This window comes from Perca flavescens, chromosome 16, assembly GCF_004354835.1.
Source record: "Perca flavescens isolate YP-PL-M2 chromosome 16, PFLA_1.0, whole genome shotgun sequence".
Taxonomy (NCBI): domain Eukaryota; kingdom Metazoa; phylum Chordata; class Actinopteri; order Perciformes; family Percidae; genus Perca; species Perca flavescens.
Window position 1 is genome coordinate 21,003,098 of NC_041346.1, and position 17,801 is coordinate 21,020,898.

Here is a 17,801-nt window from a genome sequence, read left to right on the forward strand (position 1 = left end):
CTCTCTTGTACTATGACTGTTAAGCATTATACTCAACTTCTGTCCCTGCAAGTCTATTTCTGGGCCTATAAAACCATATTTAAACTAGAGATGGCCCGATACCATTTTTTGCTTCCCGATACCGATTCCGATACCTGAACTTGTGTATCGCCCAATACCGAGTACCGATCCGATACCAGTGTGTCATATATTTTATTATGTTTTAACAGCTGTATACTATTATCCCTGTATGGATGTGATATTATTTCTATCTTTGTGAAACATGAACAAACACAAACCATGAACGCCACAGAACTTTCTTTTATTATCCACTTTGACAGTCAGTTATAACAGAAAAAGAACATAAATCTATTTTAACATAGATTTTCTTTAGGGCTTTATTACGTGGTATCTGATCGGTGCATTAACTCCAGTACCTCCCGATACCGATACCAGCGTTTTAGGCAGTATCGGAGCCGATACCGATACCAGTATCGGAACATCTCTAATTTAAACACATAATCTGAAATGAGTATCTTAACTAAAGCAGATTAGATCCAACATCGCATTTTGTACAAATATGTGAAACTGGAAAAGAACCTGGTTCTGACCAGCTGTTAACAGAAAAAGCCTGACCTGACATGTGTTTAATGTAATTCAGAGTATTTATTAGAAGGATAAACCCCTTGAAATGAATCATCTCATTTTCGAGGGGGTCCTTAAGACAAATATACAAAAAATATAAAATACAAAATACATTCACACATACACAGAGTACTTCCAAGCCTAACAACTCCCAACACCAACTGACTCCCCCCATAAACAATACTAAAAATGTAAAAATAAAATATATACAAGTAAATACACAATACGTTTGCATACATCCCAATTGCGCTGCTATTTACAGTATATGCACGAACAGCTGCCAACACATTGAGGAGAAAAACAGCGAAACTAAGAAGAAAAGAATCAACAAGAATCATGTGTCATGTCAAATTAGAAGCAAGTGCAGGTTGATTGTAGATAATTAAAGACAGCCTTTATAAAAAAACAAATTAAGGTAATAGATCTAAGTGAGCCAGTGTTCCAATCAAGGTGTTCCAATCAGATGGCGCTTTAAATTTAAAGGCACGTCGCCCAATTTCTATGGAGATTCTGGGAACAAAGAAAAAGGGGTACTTATGCTGCATTCCAGGCAACCCGTAACTCGTGTTTTCACAACCTTCTACCCGTCAAAGTGCCCTGGAATGGCAGTCAAACCCGTAACTTACTACTCGTGAACTCGTACCAGATCGTTGTGCTCCCAGTTAGAGTTTTTGACATCACACACACATAAACAACAATGGCGACCCCCGTTGATGCTGTACAGACGCCGTTTATTACCAGTGATAAGTATAACTAAATAGACATAAATAGGCAACGTAAAGTAACCTAGATAGCTAAGGTCAACGTTAGGTAGCTGCTAGCTAGAAGGGTTTGTGGTGACTTTGCCTGGAACGCTACCGAGCCGTGAGTCGTGACTTGAAGTCGTAACTTACGGGCTAAAAACTGTGTCTGGAACGCAGCATTAGTGTGTCTAATTCAAAGCAAATCGGTAGCAAGAACAAATTCCATGTTAGATAGCTATCTTGTCCTGCTCAGAAACTTCATTACCTGTTCAGATAAAGCCAGGTTAATGCAAAAAAAAAAAAAAAAAAAAAAAGTGTCAGTGTTGAATTGATGATTATGAAAATTGAAAGCCCTGAAAATCTATTTCCGCATTCAGCTTCTTACTGTGAAGGATGGGATCCTACATGAACACGTACTTTTCTGCCAAAGTTGCATCAGTTTGGGTTATTGAGCACGAGACATTTCTGTATTTGTGTTTTGTGTGTGCTTATGTTTATGTTATAGAAAAAAATATTCAGATTTTGAAACCAGGTTTTCAGGTGCTTTAATAATAACTTTGTTTACAGACTCAAGGTCCAAATATAAAAGCACACACAACATACCACAAACAGAAGGGTACACCCAAACACAAAAAACATACAGACACACTGTCCATCACATAGTACACAGAGGGAACATACAAAACATACATACCTACATACATACATACATACATACATACACAGACACAACATTTTTTACACAGGTTTACTTCCTGTGTAAAATGTAAAAGCAGCTTGTACTCTTGTACATCTCTCCGCTCTTTCCTTTGATGTGCTGTTTGATTTGCATGTGCATGGATGCTGGCTGTCTCTAACCTACAATCTTTCTTGTTGTCTCCTGGTTGTAGAGGTGCAGGTTGGGACGTGCAGCCAGAGAAGCTGGACTTCAGCCATTTCCACAGGAAACATTTAAGAGGAACGCCAAAGCACCTGCCACACATTGACAGAGAGGGGTAAGTTGGGGGGTCCTGCTGGTGCTTCCCTGCTCGGTCTCAGAATTGTTTTGATTATTCTATATTGTCTCAGTAATGTTGTCTCAGTAATGTTATTTGGATTGTCCTCTGTCACTAATTAAGCACATTTCTGTCCCCCTATCATCCCTGATGATGGTTACATCCTTTCTTTCAGGATGAACAAAAACATATTCGAGGAAGATGACGGCATAGACATGAACGACATAGAGAAGTTTCTACCCCATCTGCGTTCTGTAAGTCACTGTTCTTTTTTCTTTCTTTGTAAAACTAAATACTCTTACATAGACGTTCTCACTCTGATATGTAAGATTATCTTAATATACAAATGTGGGTACTACACAAGCAACATTATGTAGTTTTGGAAAACAGTTCTTCTACACTTATGTGACACTGTGAACAGCAGACAGAAAGTCTCTCACCAAGATTACAACCGAACAATCTATTAGTTGTTAGAAAGCGACCCCTGTCGGCAGAATGGAAAAATAACAGGTGTACCAACCAGAGCAGAGGTGCTGTAGTCAGGTCTATAGTAAAATCACCAGCATATGAAACATCATTGCAAGAAAGAAGAAAATTCATGTAGGATCAGTTTTTCTGTTTAATAACAATTAATACATGTAGATCAGTCTGTACAGATTAACATTTACGTTATAAATGAGACTGGTTGATTATAAATAAACATTTGGTGACACCTGCTGGTTAGATGCTGAAGTAAGCTGTAACTGACATGAAAAGTGCATCAATATCTTACACTGACACCTGCTGGTTAAATGGATGTACAACATTTACAATCGAGCCAATAATGTTCACAGAAAAGTGGTAAGTAGGTTGTTTCTGAGGCAGTGGCTGTTTATCTGTGGGTTTAAAACCTCTTCATCAGCGTTTAAGCTCAACTTAATTAAAGTTTTATTAGAAAAACAATTTCCTAATTTATTTATAAGGTAACCTTATAAGGTAAGGTTTTTTTTAACGTGCATGTGTCTGGCATTAGCATAAGTCAAGAATTTTATTTTATTTATTTTTTTATTTAACCTTTATTTAACCAGGCAGGCCGTTGAGAACAGGTTCTCATTTGCAACGGCGACCTGGCCAAGAAAAGCATAAGCGTGCAAGACAGCATACAGTTTCACATTCAATACAAGAATACAGAATACAATAGGCTACATAAAGTGCAGATTAAGTAGGCATTACAAAGCCGGCGCAAAATGAGGTTATAAGTAAGTCGATGGATATGCGAAAGTGATATGGTAATAACACAATATACATGAATAGACAGTCTATATCCCTGCTGAGATGTAGTGAAGAGTCAATCTACAGTTAGTGCAAATAGTGGTCTAGGTAGTGATGTAGATCATAATATGTAGAATAGATATGTAGAATAAATTTAGCAGCTGTGTATACCAATTTCAAGGTTGTGTTTTCCAATGTGATTTGTGATTCAGTGGGTTGGCAGAGTTCACTCTCGGTCGCCGATGTCACCCTCCTCTCTTCCTTCCCTGCTCTTTGAGCCAAAATGTCTTCCATCTTTCATAAAGTTTGAGCTACAGTGTCTTCCTCTTTCCTTCCCCTCTTGGCTTCTGTAGCCGAGCTGCGGTTTGCCTCTCATAGTGTTTCAGCCAAGATTGGCCTAGTTGTGCTACCAAAATGGTTTCCTCATTATATAGCTCCCGAGCCAAAATTGCTGTTTCCGTTCATTCAGTTAGGGCCAAAAGAAAGATGGGGTCAACTGCATTTGTCTGGTGAGCTTGGGATCGGATATGTGTGGGCACTGGGACAAAGCAAGGTCATAGACACAGAGCTGGGGGTGATTGCCACATTTTCTCTCCCTCACATTCCTTAGCTGTTTCTGACTTCAGCCATCCTCACACAGTCTCTCTTAAACCCTCTGTCTGTGCTGGGAATCGTGCCCTGGGATCTTTAAAGTTTATCCCAAAGCTCTATCAGGCGGAGTCATGCAGCAGTGATGCCAGGCCACTGATTTACATTTAGATTTAGTTTTTTCTTGTTCTAATGGGACCATTCACTGACAATACCCTCCTTGGTCCGGGATTGCCCCCAAGACAACTGTAAGGGGAACTTAAGTTTCCATTTCCCACTTCCAGAGGCCGCACTGTGACATAAAACACTGAAACCTCAATCACTGCAACTTCAGTTGAATTGAAGTCGAATGGTTTGCAATCAAGATTATGGGGAAGTTATTATTTTTTGTGTTGTGTCAAATGTCTTAAGTTGTTAACCAGTATTGGTATCAAATTGAGAAATTTTTTATTATATGGGCACTGTGCAGCAGTGTTATATAGGAAAAAAATATTATTAAATTGGGGACTCTGTGGTAAATGACTCTGGAAGTGTGTGTGTGTGTGTGTGTGTGTGTGTGTGTGTGTGTGTGTGTGTGTCTCCTTTCTGCTGCCACTTTCAGTTTTGTTACGCATCTGGGGATTTTTATTGGTTGCTATTAAAACAAGTGAGACTGTCATGTCTCACTTGTTTGCTCGTAGCAGTGGTGAAATATAACAAAGTCAATTTACTCAAGCACTGTACTGAACAAATTTGGAGGTACTTTCATTTATTCATTTTTATTACCATTGTATACTTTCGTACAACCTTTATCTCACAGCATTAGTTACTGGTTACTTTACACAGTAAGATTTTACATAACATTCTAAATAATATACCACCTCTCAATTAAATTAAAGGCCTAAAGAGGTTAAATGATCCAATAATTTACAGAAGAACATTGGAAAATTACATTTGTGTATCACAACTTCATTCTTCTTCTTTTCAACCACATTAATCATCTCTAGACCCCTTAAATGTATCCTCCGACCACTGGATTAAACTACCTTACTCTTTATAAAGTAGTTAAAACCAGCTCCACCTCGACAGACTACTACTGTAAAATCTTACTTACACATTGATTAGTCGAATAATGTAATATATCATAAATCAGTCACATGGCACATTTAACTGCAGGAACACTCCTAATAAAATTGTTATACTTTAAGTACATTTAACTGTCTATACTTCAGTACTTTTATACTTCGCAGTGGAGTATTTTTATATTATTGTATTTGTACTGCTTCCAACACTGGCTCGTGGTCAAAGCTTTTTACATGTGCACTGTATATTTTTACAGTTTTTTTTTTTTTTTCCCCAAAGAAGATAATATTTGTTAATCATAAACATTATCATCCGGGCAAAAACGGCACGTCTCTTTTCTTTTGTCACCACCTTCTGTTACTGTTTGGCAGGGCTGCATCATCCAAAGTCACCATCTACGTTTCACACTTCCTGCCAACATTCACCTCCCCTTTCCAGGAGTCGGAATAGACTTACAAATAGCCCTGGGATGTGGAAAACATCTCGTTTGTGTGTGTGGGCGTGTGAGTAACTGTGAGAAAGGGCTTCCTCCTTTTGCCCTGGGTTTCTGCTGCACCTTTACTGGCCTCTGTGGAATGTCAACCTGCACATACAATAACTGCCTTCACGTCTAGCGTTAGGTTGTAATTACTCAAGCATTCAGGGGTCAGAGAGACAGTATTTGATCTGTGGATTCATGCCAGGTATCACATGGATTCTGGATAACATCAAACCGCAATAGTGCACAATTTAAAATGTTACTGAATAATACAAATTTAGTTTATTTATATAATACTTTGTAAAAACAATGTTCTAAAAATTATTTATTCAAAATGAACAATTAAAACAAAGATACAGTAATAGGATAACATAAAGTAGCAGTAAAGTAAACAAGTCAGAAAACCAGTTCCACAGAAATAAACCATACAGTACAAAATCTAAGATGATCATATGAAACCTTATGGGATCAAGGATTAAAAAAAAAACTATGAAATGTTGATAGGCCAGGGCATTCCAGAGCACAAGCATGAATAATTTTGATTTCATTTAAACATCACAGTCAACACAGTTGTGAGAAGCGACATACATTATTTCTCACTGTTTTAAGACATAATGTAAGAGTTTACAGATAATGTTAACATTTTTTGAATGAATATGAAATATTATATATTATATAGTATTATATACATATAATATATGTGCCAGATATTACATAGATAGTGTTACAGATATTAAATGATGAAACATGTAGTATACACAATAATAAACAGATTTCTGATGAATTAAACATGTAAAGATTAATTTAGTCTATTGAACTTTAAACAAATTGTGAAAAATGCCCACCATGATTTACTAAAAGCCTAAGGTGACATAATCAAATTTTTGTCTCTGACCAACAATCTTAAACTAAATATATTTATTTTTAGTGATATAGAGAAATCAGAAAATCCTAAGCTTGGAGAAGCTTTTAGCTTGAAATGACTCAAAATATGCGCTCTCAAAAGTACAGAATTAACTGGCAAATTTAAGCAATACTTTCCCCTGGAGATTTTTTTTTTTATATCCCCTTCACCGTTCCCTCCTTCATGACACATACTGTACAGCACTCGATCTCACTCCCATGGTGTTTGGCATCATCATCATGATCATGTCAGCACGATCCTCGGTGTTGTGACAGCCATAACTCATGTGTGTGGGTACATGTGGGTGTTCTTACTGTACCTGAATAATATCAGCAAACGTCTGCTTATCCACACATCCACAGCTTTTTGTTGGAGTATGTGTTAAAGGTGATGCACACACATCTCTCTTGACCCATTTTGATAACATTTTGTATTTGATCATAACACTCTCACCTGTGGGAGTTTTCTCATCTGAAATAGAGTGGGTGCTTCTGTTTCTGTATGACTGTTTTGACCTGATGTTCTTTCCCGTGAGGTAATTTATTGGCTGCCAAGATCATGTCAGCTTGTTGTTGCCAGCAGTCCAGGCAGTATCCATGAGGGACAACCTCAGCTTGGTTATAGCTGAAAGCAATGTTGTTTACAGCATATGGTGTGTTAAAGGAATAGTTTGACATTTTGGTAAAATACGCTTATTCACTTTCTTGCCAAGTGTTAGATTGAAAATGGATACCTCTCTCATATCTGTATACTAAATCTAATGCTTCAGCCAGCAGCTTGTTAGCTGAGCTTAGCATAAAGACTGGAAATAGGGGGAAACAGCTAGCCTGGCTCTGTCCAAACGTAGAAATAGCTGTTTTCGTACAGAGAAACCAACATTATTATTTCTTTATTTGATTAGGGACAATGCACAAAAAACATTAGTCTATAAAAGAAGAGATGTCATGTGTCAGGTTATAGCAAAAAAATGCTAATTTCCACCCGCAGTCCCTGGACAGGTTGATGTTATACTTACAAAAGTTCATAAAATATATACACAATAATACATAAAAGCATTAATTCACTCACATCATAAAAACACTCTCCACTTCAGGAATCTATCACTCACTCACAGTTTAAATAATGTGTTTATTAGTGAGAATGGTAAGTGAATTTTTTTAAGCTTTGGATAGAGTTAGGCTAGCTGTTTCCCCCTGTGTCCAGCTTTATGCTAAACTAAGCTAGCCATAGTTTGGCTGTAGCATCATATTTACTGTACAGACTCATCTTAACTCTTGGCAAGAAAGCGAAAAAGAGTATTTCACAAAATGTTAAACCATCCCTTTTACACGGCAATACTAAACCAGTTTTCCAGTGATGTAATTTGAGTTGTAGCAGGATACAAGTATATACTATACATTTTAAATTGTGTATTGCTTCCACATTGTCAGTGACAAGGGGCACCAGAGGACGAACATAAGGTTAAGAGTATACCGAGCAGAGAGGGAGAAAGCGGCTAGTCATTTAGGAGACATCCGGTCTCTGGTCCGTTAACAAAGTAGTTCAGCAGGGGAACAAAGCAGGAGTCTGGAGCTGAGATATCACAGACTGGTTGGCCCCTCCGCCTGGAAGTGTACGTGCTGCAGAGCAGGACTCCAGCTGAGAAGGGACATTGGGAGCGGGTGGGCTTTTTGGGCGGTCTGTCTCTCAGCTCTCAGTTTGTTGGAGCGATGTATTCCACTCATAGTATTTACTCACACACATTTACTGTTCCTGTATGTTTCTGTTCATCTCAAACACACTCATTTGTCTTCTGCACGTCTCTTCTATCATCTTTTACCTCGTCTCCCTTTGGTTCTTCCTATTTGCTGTTTCCTTTTTCCTGTTCTCTTCTGACCACCATCATTATGCTCTATCCCCCCTCCCTCCTCTTCTCATCATCCTTCAAAATGTTGGTGGGCAGCAGAACAATATCCATGGGGTCATGATGGCCGGCAGCCCCCTCCCTGTGGTCTCTTCCTGCTATTGTTCCTGGTCCTACTGCTGCTTGGCTCTTACACTCTATTAACCGCACACATACTGGCTTAATCACCACTGTAAACTGTAATGTTCTGCTCTGGCCTCAATCATGGGAGAAACACTTGAGAATATACATAAGCTTTTATGTAAGGGTACCTTGGGAGTTTGTAATTCATTCCACAGAGATTTTCAATAATTGTGCACGAGTGACTTCCTCTGTTAAATTTATCACATCTGAATGACATGCATATGTACACATGATTAATAAGATTAACCAAAGTTTTCTATTACAAGTGCATAATAATGAAATGCACATTGTAAAACAGTTGGGGAATAACAAGGCCGAAAAGAAGGATAACTGAATTTCATTCCCATTTGTTCTCCACCCTCCCCTCTTTGAACTGATTTATATATTTTGCATATTACTGCTCTGCTAAATCCCAAGAAACAAGGTAACCTCCAGCCTGTGCCATAATTAAATTCATTTTCTATCCCTAGTATGTGTTCATGATAGGTTCAGTGCTGCCCACAGTGTCAATTTATGGTGATAATATAGTTGTAAAATCCCTGTACGGAGCAGCCAACAAGAATAGGGGTCATAAATAGTCGATCTTCACAAATGTAATGCAAACCCGACCATGCACAAAAGCATCAGGTTTGATCCTGCAGAGAAGATGGTGGCTGTCAATGTAATGTAACAAAGAGAGCACATATGATTTTTTTTTTTTTTGTCTGTGTCTATAACCGAGCTATAAGCATGTGAAACCTGCTGCTGCACATGATTATATTTCTATAGGGTCACTTGATCCCACAGTGGCTCCATCTCCTCCTGTAGCTCAACCCCCAAGTTCTTTGATGTGCCTGTCTATCTGTCGGTGGTCTGCTGTGGCTCCGGCCTCAGATCACTTATTAAATGAGACACGGATGTCAGGACCTCACATCTTTTCCTCTTATCACCGATCACCCACCGTACCTGACTGTGGCAGCTTTAAACCTATTCTTTTGGCACATTTGGCAGGCATCAGCTGCAGAGTAAGTTACATGAAAGGCCTAAAGTAGGGATCATGAAACAGGGAGCAAATCTTTAGCTGCAGGAAAAACAATTCTAAATCCTAAATGTTAACTTGATTTCTGACATTAGAGAGCTAGACTCTCACAGGATCACAGCAGACGTGTGTCAGTGCCAATATCTATGGTGTAGCACGTCCTGTCCCTTAATTCTCATTGTAGGAACCCACATTTCTTTCATTAGTTAATGTTAATTATTAGATAGATAGAAGATACTTTATTCATCCCCGCTGGGAAATTTGACGATTATTATTATTATGAATAAAAAGAAAGTGATCACCCAAAAAATATTAACAGAATTTATTACAGTCCCCCGTACTGCTGATGAATCCTAAAATGTCACTTTTAATGATTTTAAATTCAACACAGTTCAGATTTGAGTCATTGTTGGGAACAAAATCAGAGAGCGTAACATGTCAGGTAAATTCTGTTTTAGCACACTAAAATGCAAGCAAAGCATGCTGGCGATATTTACTAAGGAATCTGTTTTGACCTGCACTCAAAATTGCAGCAATTAAATATTTTGCAGCACACTGATTTGCCAGTTTATCGGATATACCTTTCAAAAAATTTAGACAATGACAAGATCTACACAGTCAGAAGTATAGTATAGTAGAATTGAAAATGTTTTCACTTGGTGCAGCTTTAAATTGCCTTTTAAAACACTTATAGTTATTGATATATGCAGCTCTGTCTAATAATACATAAAATACATGTTATCACAGTTACAAACATATAAAGAAAACCGAATAGCTAAAGCTAATTTTCATATGCACACAGAAAATAGAAAAACAAATCTGAGGTTACATAAATGCCACGTTATTCCTTCAGCCTTGGTAATTGGGCAAAATGTCCAAATTAGTTCAGCCTAAGTATTTCTGCTTCCCTCTCAGTATTTTACGTGCTTGCTATCTTGTATTTACAGTCTTTCTTGTTTTCATACTTGCAGTCTCTCTCTTCTGCTCTCAACAAGCTGTCCTGTAATGCCACCCCTGGGGCAGTTTCAAATTTATTGCTTTTGGCCGAGGGCCCTCGCAACATAAATAAGCTGAGAGAAACAATGGATGGGCTGAATGAGCATCATACCAGAATTGTCGCACACTAGAAGGGGCAGGAAGACGTGCACTTCATTTTCTATGCTATTGCAGAGAAAGTTCTATAATCGTTATTCAACATTTCTATTCTTCACATTTCCACCTCTGTTCGCTTTTCTCATTTCCTTACTTTCCTTCCTTGTTACTTATCCCCCTTTCACGCTAAAGCAACGTCATTGTTATGAATGGATCGACAATAGTATCTGACCCAGGTCAATGACCCTTCTGGCAAAACCCTCGGAAAAACATTAAACCTTTTTAAATTCTACCGGGGTAAGTCATAAAACTTTAAAAGCTAAATCATACATTACTTTCAAAGAAGATATGTTGTTGCTTAGGGGCTACGTGGTGACATGGAGTGATTGTTAAAAAGGACTCATCTTCTCTGTTAGCAGCCCAAGTAACCTCTCCCAGTGATTTGATCCCTGGAATGCTATGCAGTGCGTCAACTTCCTCTCAAGGCAGACACGCACACCCAAGCACATAACACAGTGCACACACAAAACCCACACCCCAATCAAGGTTGTAAAATTTGTGTACGATTTGTGTTTTAGTTTTATTGAGCTGTTGGCACACTGTGTGACTGAAGGCTTGCTGTTGCGACTTGCTCTTGATGCTCATGCTTTACAGAAACGCAAGGCTCCACCTGTTTGCAAAATAGACACACAAATACATTTCCAGACAGACACTATTGCAGTACACCTTGTTTAGTTATTTTTAGTTATGTTATGTTTAGTTATTCAAATGCTGTTGCGGTCCATGTCTAAAACATCTATTTAATACGAAATATTTGTACTATAACTAAAGTTGCCACCTTTTAGCATGGGCTTTGGTTAGAAGAAATCACTTTTTAGCCCTGCCTTCAAAATTAGAAAGAATCTTCTAACTAACTCTTCTGATAACTAACACCACCCACTCCTTCATCCCCAACTATCTCAAGGATATAATAGACCTGGATGAAAAAAATGAAATGTATTCAACTGTCAGGAATCTGAAGTCATTCATCACTAGTTGTAAATCCCTCAACAAGCACATGCAAAGCTTTTCCCTCTGTGTTGACAGGTCCAGTCATTTTCTTCTTGCATTTTTATTCTGTTCTTCTCGTCCAGCTTTTAGTGAATCACACTGTGAAAACTGTCTTTTTTTTCCAACAAAAAACATCCAGATCCATCCCCTTTCATCTACTCTTTAATCTCCTCTATGGCCTTTCCTTTCAGACTCTTCCAGGATCCTGCTTGGCAATGGCCATCAAATACGTGCAAACACACATCGTTTGTAGATTACTTTGTAGCGCTAATGTGGTAATTCCATTGTTTACCTTGTAATTGTTGAGATTTAGGATAAAATCATAGAGGTGTGACAACTTTCTATTTTTTTTTTTTTAAATATTGATGGATTACTCAAACCGATTTTTAAAAATTCGTAATTAGATCAACAACGACTACCTTCCCTAGTGCACCTAATAGCACCCAGGTGGATTCTTTGTTTTCTGTGGATCCTTTGTCTAGGGGGTTGATATTGTATATCTATAACTATATTTCCAATGAATTTGATACATCCCTACATTTTCTGAAATCTGCTTGCGAGAACAACTTGAGCATTGGATTAACGGAGGAACAGTTGATGGGGGCACAGAGGGGTGTGCACTCGGTGTGTTTATGTGCCAGGCATTGTCTGATATAGTTCAAGGTGTTGCATCGTTTCCATCTTTCAAAGGTCAAGCTATCTAAAATGTACCCTAATATAAATCCTCTATGTGACCAGTTTAGGATATTTCCTGCCTCTACTGGGCACATCTTCTGGTTGGGCCCAAAGTTATCCAGTTTCTGGGACTCAAAATGTAAAACTTTGTCTAATATTCTGGGACACACGGTTAAACCCGGAGTACTTGGCGAGGACAGTCCTCTTACACGACACACTCTTTCGGTAGCAAGATTCATAACCCTTCTAGTGTGCAAATTAATTCTACTGAACTGAAAACAGGCACAACCTCTCACTTTCACTTATTGATCAAAGACGTTATGCAGCACCTAAAACTGGAAAAACTCAGATTTACATTCAGTGGTTCCGTTGAAACATTTTGTAAGCCTTGGCAACCCTTCATTGATATTGTTGAAGCTAGGCAATAAATATCCACTTGCCTCTTACTTTAACTCCTAGCTATAATAACTACCTGAGGTGTGATGTCAATAAGTATGTGGAGCAACTTTGATTATCTAATCTGATTATCTATCATACAGGACCTATTTTGTTTTTGTCTGAGTATGTGAATGTTTTTGCAAAACTATTTTTGTAATATTTTATAGAATTTGTATGCAAAATGTTTGCTCTCTAAAATACCAATAAACAGACGTTTAAAAATAATCCTGATTAATGCTCGTAGATCTATGAGCTGCTTTAAATTACATTTTATATTCTCTGTAGCTGTAACAACACCACACCAATGCAGCCCTATTTTCAGTCTGAATACTACATGAGACTAAAGACAGATCAAAGCCCCCTTCTGTTTCACTCTCCTCATCCACATTAGCAACTCAAATGTTCCAGCCTTGTTTAAGAATGTACTCAAAATACACCTTTACTGGTCTGTTAATCTTTATAGTCTTTATTCTTACAAACATAAACAACCATTGACAAAATCTCTTCCTCAGTTGGTTTCTATCTGCTTTCACACTTACACAGCCAGCCCCCCCTCACAGTCCTTGTCACGTCCACAGCGTCTGCCTGCCGCAAGGTGAGGGGTCGTCTGGCTAGGGACCAGGACAGCACACGCCTCTCTTTGATCTTCCCCGCACTGGCTGCTACCTGCAGATAGAGCACACACACACACACACACACACACACACACACACACACACACACACACACACACACAGTGCTCTTCCTTTCAGCCACAGAGGCAACTGTACATCTCTCGCTTCTCTGTTCCTGTTGGATGCATTACAAACTGTGCACACAGCTGTGGGTCTGTGGATTTTTTGGATGTAGATTTGAACAATTTGAAAAGAAGCCATTTTTCTCATTTACAGCAAAGATCTAAGAAATTGTGATGGGAAAATACTGTGTGTGTGTGTGTGTGTGTGTGTGTGTGTGTGTTTGTTCACTGTCATCTGGTTACCATTTGAAGGCAGAATTACAGCTAATGATATCCTAGAGGAAAACTACAGTAGCTAAACATGCAACAGTTCTGCTGTTTCTTTCTTTTTCTTTCTCCACCTACTTTTCCTCCCTGTCAGATTGTTCTAGCGGAAAGTCGTTGAAGTCTGGAAAAAAACCTGAATTTTGTAGATATTAATACTTTGATGTTTATACGTAAAGTCTCTGGTCAAAGTAAAGCTTTGTACTACTAGACAGTTTTAGTGTGTGTTTCTCTGCCTTTTTTTGGGATATTATTGTGCCCCCCCGCACACACTTTCCGCCTCACATCTGGATTTAATCAGAATCCAACAATCCCCCAGCAGCCTCTCTGAGAGAGAAGTAGGTTAGAGCACTAGTGTCAAATATCAAGCAAACTCATTAGAATATCTGCAACATCTATGTGTTTCTGGAAATGTTAGTTAAATTTAATGTTAATTTTTCCTCTGCGTGTTTGTGTTCATGCAGAACTGTGACGATGCTGTACAGGTGTGATCTATATGTACACATGCATGCTGTCCTTGTGGATTAATAAAAGACTGCCTTAAGCCATTACAGCACCACAGAACAGTTTACAACCATTATATAACTATAATTATATATATTATAACGCTCCTTATTTTTTTTTCTCTTTCTTTCTTTCCTTCCTATATGTAACTGTAAGCCTCAGTGAAAACAAATCTGACTTTTTCTTGCTTCGACTGTACAAAAAGCTGTTGTTACTAGATACAAATAGAGTGCTGTGGGGGTAAAAAAAGGATTTTAATTATCTAAATATGCATTATGACTGCTTCTAGATCCACTGAAAAAAGGATTAGATAATTATGTCATTGAAATGGGATCAACAATGTACTGGTCATGAGACAAATTAAAATCAGATCAAATTCTTTGTTTCATTTTTTGTTAGACTTTTAGCAAGAATACAAAAAAGAAGTGAACTGTAACAAGAGCAAAAACTGTTCACAGAGCCCCTCCTCCTTACAGACTTTGGTCACCTTCTTGCACAATGCATTGGGTTGAGAGTTTGGGGAAATTTGGGGCTTTTTGTTTTGCATCAGCCTGCAACTATTTGCTACACGCATCTGACAGTAATGCTAAATGTCACAAACTATTGCATCCGCTACTTATGCAGTTTACAGTATCTGCTGAGGTCTCAGACTCCCTATGCATAGCAGTTAGACAACACACACATACATAGTCACACACATGTATGCACCATCACAACAGCGCTGGTCCTAAGCCACCTGTAACAATGGTAACTGCTGCACATGGTGATGCTGAGCAAAAGGAGCAAGTGTGTGCCGTTCTGTTTACTTATCTGTATAACTAATTTTGATCTGACTTTTCTAGTTTTAATATCATTAAATATAGTTCCTATACCTAAGAATTCCCGTTGCTTGCGTTGCTTGACAACATCTAGTTTTAAATAGGAAGCAGTACCTTTCCCAAGGCTGTGCCATGGGTTTTTAAATGCTGAGAAATGTTTAAATCAGGAGAGAAAGGAATTTCACGGATTCCTTTTAAGTCTTGAATAAAGAACAGCGCTGCATCCTGCCACAGTTTTTCCAGCATAGATGAGATAATGTTACGCAGCTTTCTCTTACACACAATGCTGCCTCTCTTTCTTCCTTCCTCTATCTGTCATAGACACACACACACACACACAGATACGTTTGCTCTATAATAAATAATGGATTAATTGTTAAAGTAATTTATGAAGAAAAAAGGACCACAATAACATTTGCTGGTTGCAGCACCTAAAAGTTGAGAATTTGCTGCTTTTCCATGTTTTATATAATTGTGAACTGAATATCTTCAAATGTTGGTCGATTGATCAAACAAAGCAAGACATTTTGAAGATAATACATACAGATAATACATAACTACACCTTTGGGAAATTATGATTTAAAAAAAAAAACGTTTAAAAATGATCAATTTAAACCAATCAACAAAAGAACTGAAAATTAAAATTATCATTAGTTGCAGCCCTAATTATTATGTATGTCTCTGTCCCTCTCACATTCTTACATGCAACTCCTCTTAACTTTCTGTGCAGTAAATAAGACACAATTTTGTACAAACAAACATTTTCTTAAGAGGTCTGGCATTGACAAACTGCTTCCATTAAAAAAAAGCTAGCACTTTATGTACTTTTGCATGTACAGTGGTGAGGAATTCAGTAGATACTTTCCACAAAGTGATCTGTATTGCTGGTTTTGACAGGAGCTGTCTCTTATTCTATGATTTGTCCCTAACAGGTCTTCCCACCCCTTCCTAATGAGGCTGAGATTGCACACACCAAAAAGCTCTTCCGACGCAGGAGGAATGACCGACGGTAATGACGCATGCAAGCTCAAACACACACACACACACACACACACACACACACACACACACACACACACACGTACGTATTTCAGTGAGAGGGAATGTTTTTTCTGTTGATGTCAGATGTCGGTGCACAGCCAGTGTATAGCCTTAACATCTCTCCCCAGCCAAAGCAATGTCAAGACAGGAATGCAGGCTCCACACATCACTGCAGACAGAAAAAGAAAAAACACTGAGGAGACATTCAAGGTTTTTTTTCATGTTTACTAGGTCACTCACCAAAAATGAAGCAAATTATTCAGTCTCCTGTGTTTGCCTACAATGCTCAAGCCATGGATTACTCATCATTCTTTGCAACATTTAACCTATGGTCCTGTCCCCAAATTCTTAATTTTGTATTGGCACATCTGCTCTAATTGTATACACTCTGAAATCAAATTTCACCCGAGTCTGACTTCAATGAAACCACGTCCTTAAGAGAAGAAAAAAAAACATCTCATTCTTTCACTCCCTGCCCTGATGTCACTGGAAAACTGTTCTTCAGTTGCTAAGAGACAGGCAAAGAGAAAATATTTGGGTTGTATTTGTGGTTAAAAAAGAGGAAATTTTAGCTATACCGAACAGATAAAAGCACTTTCATCCTTGTTTTTAAGTACAGAGAGTAATTGGTTCTGTCCAGAGCTATTGTGTTTATGTGCAATGGGTGCAGCGCAGGCCTGGCAATAAGAAAAGAACAAACATATAAACTTGGGCCAACAGCAGTTTGCTTAGGTTTCAGTCTATTTGTTTTGTGAACTGCAACTATTAACAAGTGGCCATCCTGTTTTCTTGTACGCTTCTAAGCACACTTTGTCGGTGCTTTACAGTTTGTATTTGAGGGGAAGTTTCACACATGTATGTGTTTTTGTCTGTTGTATGCATATGTGTGTGCACCCTTTAGCAACTAAACACAACCTGAACTTAAGAGTGTGGCCCGAAAGTGTGAGGCTGCTGTTTGTTTTGTATTATGTTATATGAACTGAAACGTTGACCTTTCACCAAACAGATAAACAGGCTGGTGGAAATATTCATGTGGATACTTCACTTATGTCACCGCTGATGACTTGGACCACTCTGTTACACAGAGGCATGGCTTGCATTAAAGCATACTGCTTTCCTGCCACAGGTTGATATGGATGTCCCATTGGACTATAATGTGAACCCAACATTAGCATTTCATTAGCTTTCATCTCTTATGTAGGGCTGCACGATATGTATGTATATATATTTTGACTGATATTGCGATTGTGATATGATTCACGATATTGGAGGGAATGATAATTTTTGTATTATTATTCTCATTTTCATTGAAAACTACTATTTTAAAAAAAAAAGAAAAAAAAGAAAAATGATTATAGTGTGATTTTTGCGAGGATCTGGACCAAACAGAGATTTTTCTTAAGTCTGAAGGATACGATTTGTAGGCCGGGACGTCTCTGCAGCACCACAATACTTGATTCAGAATGGTTTGACACATATATTGCCTTTAAACA

General features: G+C 38.2%; 1 protein-coding gene across 4 annotated transcripts in view; it reads left to right on the plus strand.

Annotated features, from left to right (window-relative positions):
• The window catches only part of ctif (CBP80/20-dependent translation initiation factor), a 58,899-nt gene that overhangs the window by 17,678 nt on the left and 23,420 nt on the right, over positions 1 to 17,801 (plus strand). For all 4 annotated transcript variants that reach the window (XM_028601429.1, XM_028601431.1, XM_028601430.1 and 1 more), the window contains 3 exons: positions 2,258 to 2,362; positions 2,538 to 2,616; positions 16,200 to 16,276. In XM_028601429.1, coding sequence (XP_028457230.1) covers positions 2,258 to 2,362; positions 2,538 to 2,616; positions 16,200 to 16,276 — 261 coding nt within the window. The remainder of the gene's footprint in view (positions 1 to 2,257; positions 2,363 to 2,537; positions 2,617 to 16,199; positions 16,277 to 17,801) is intronic.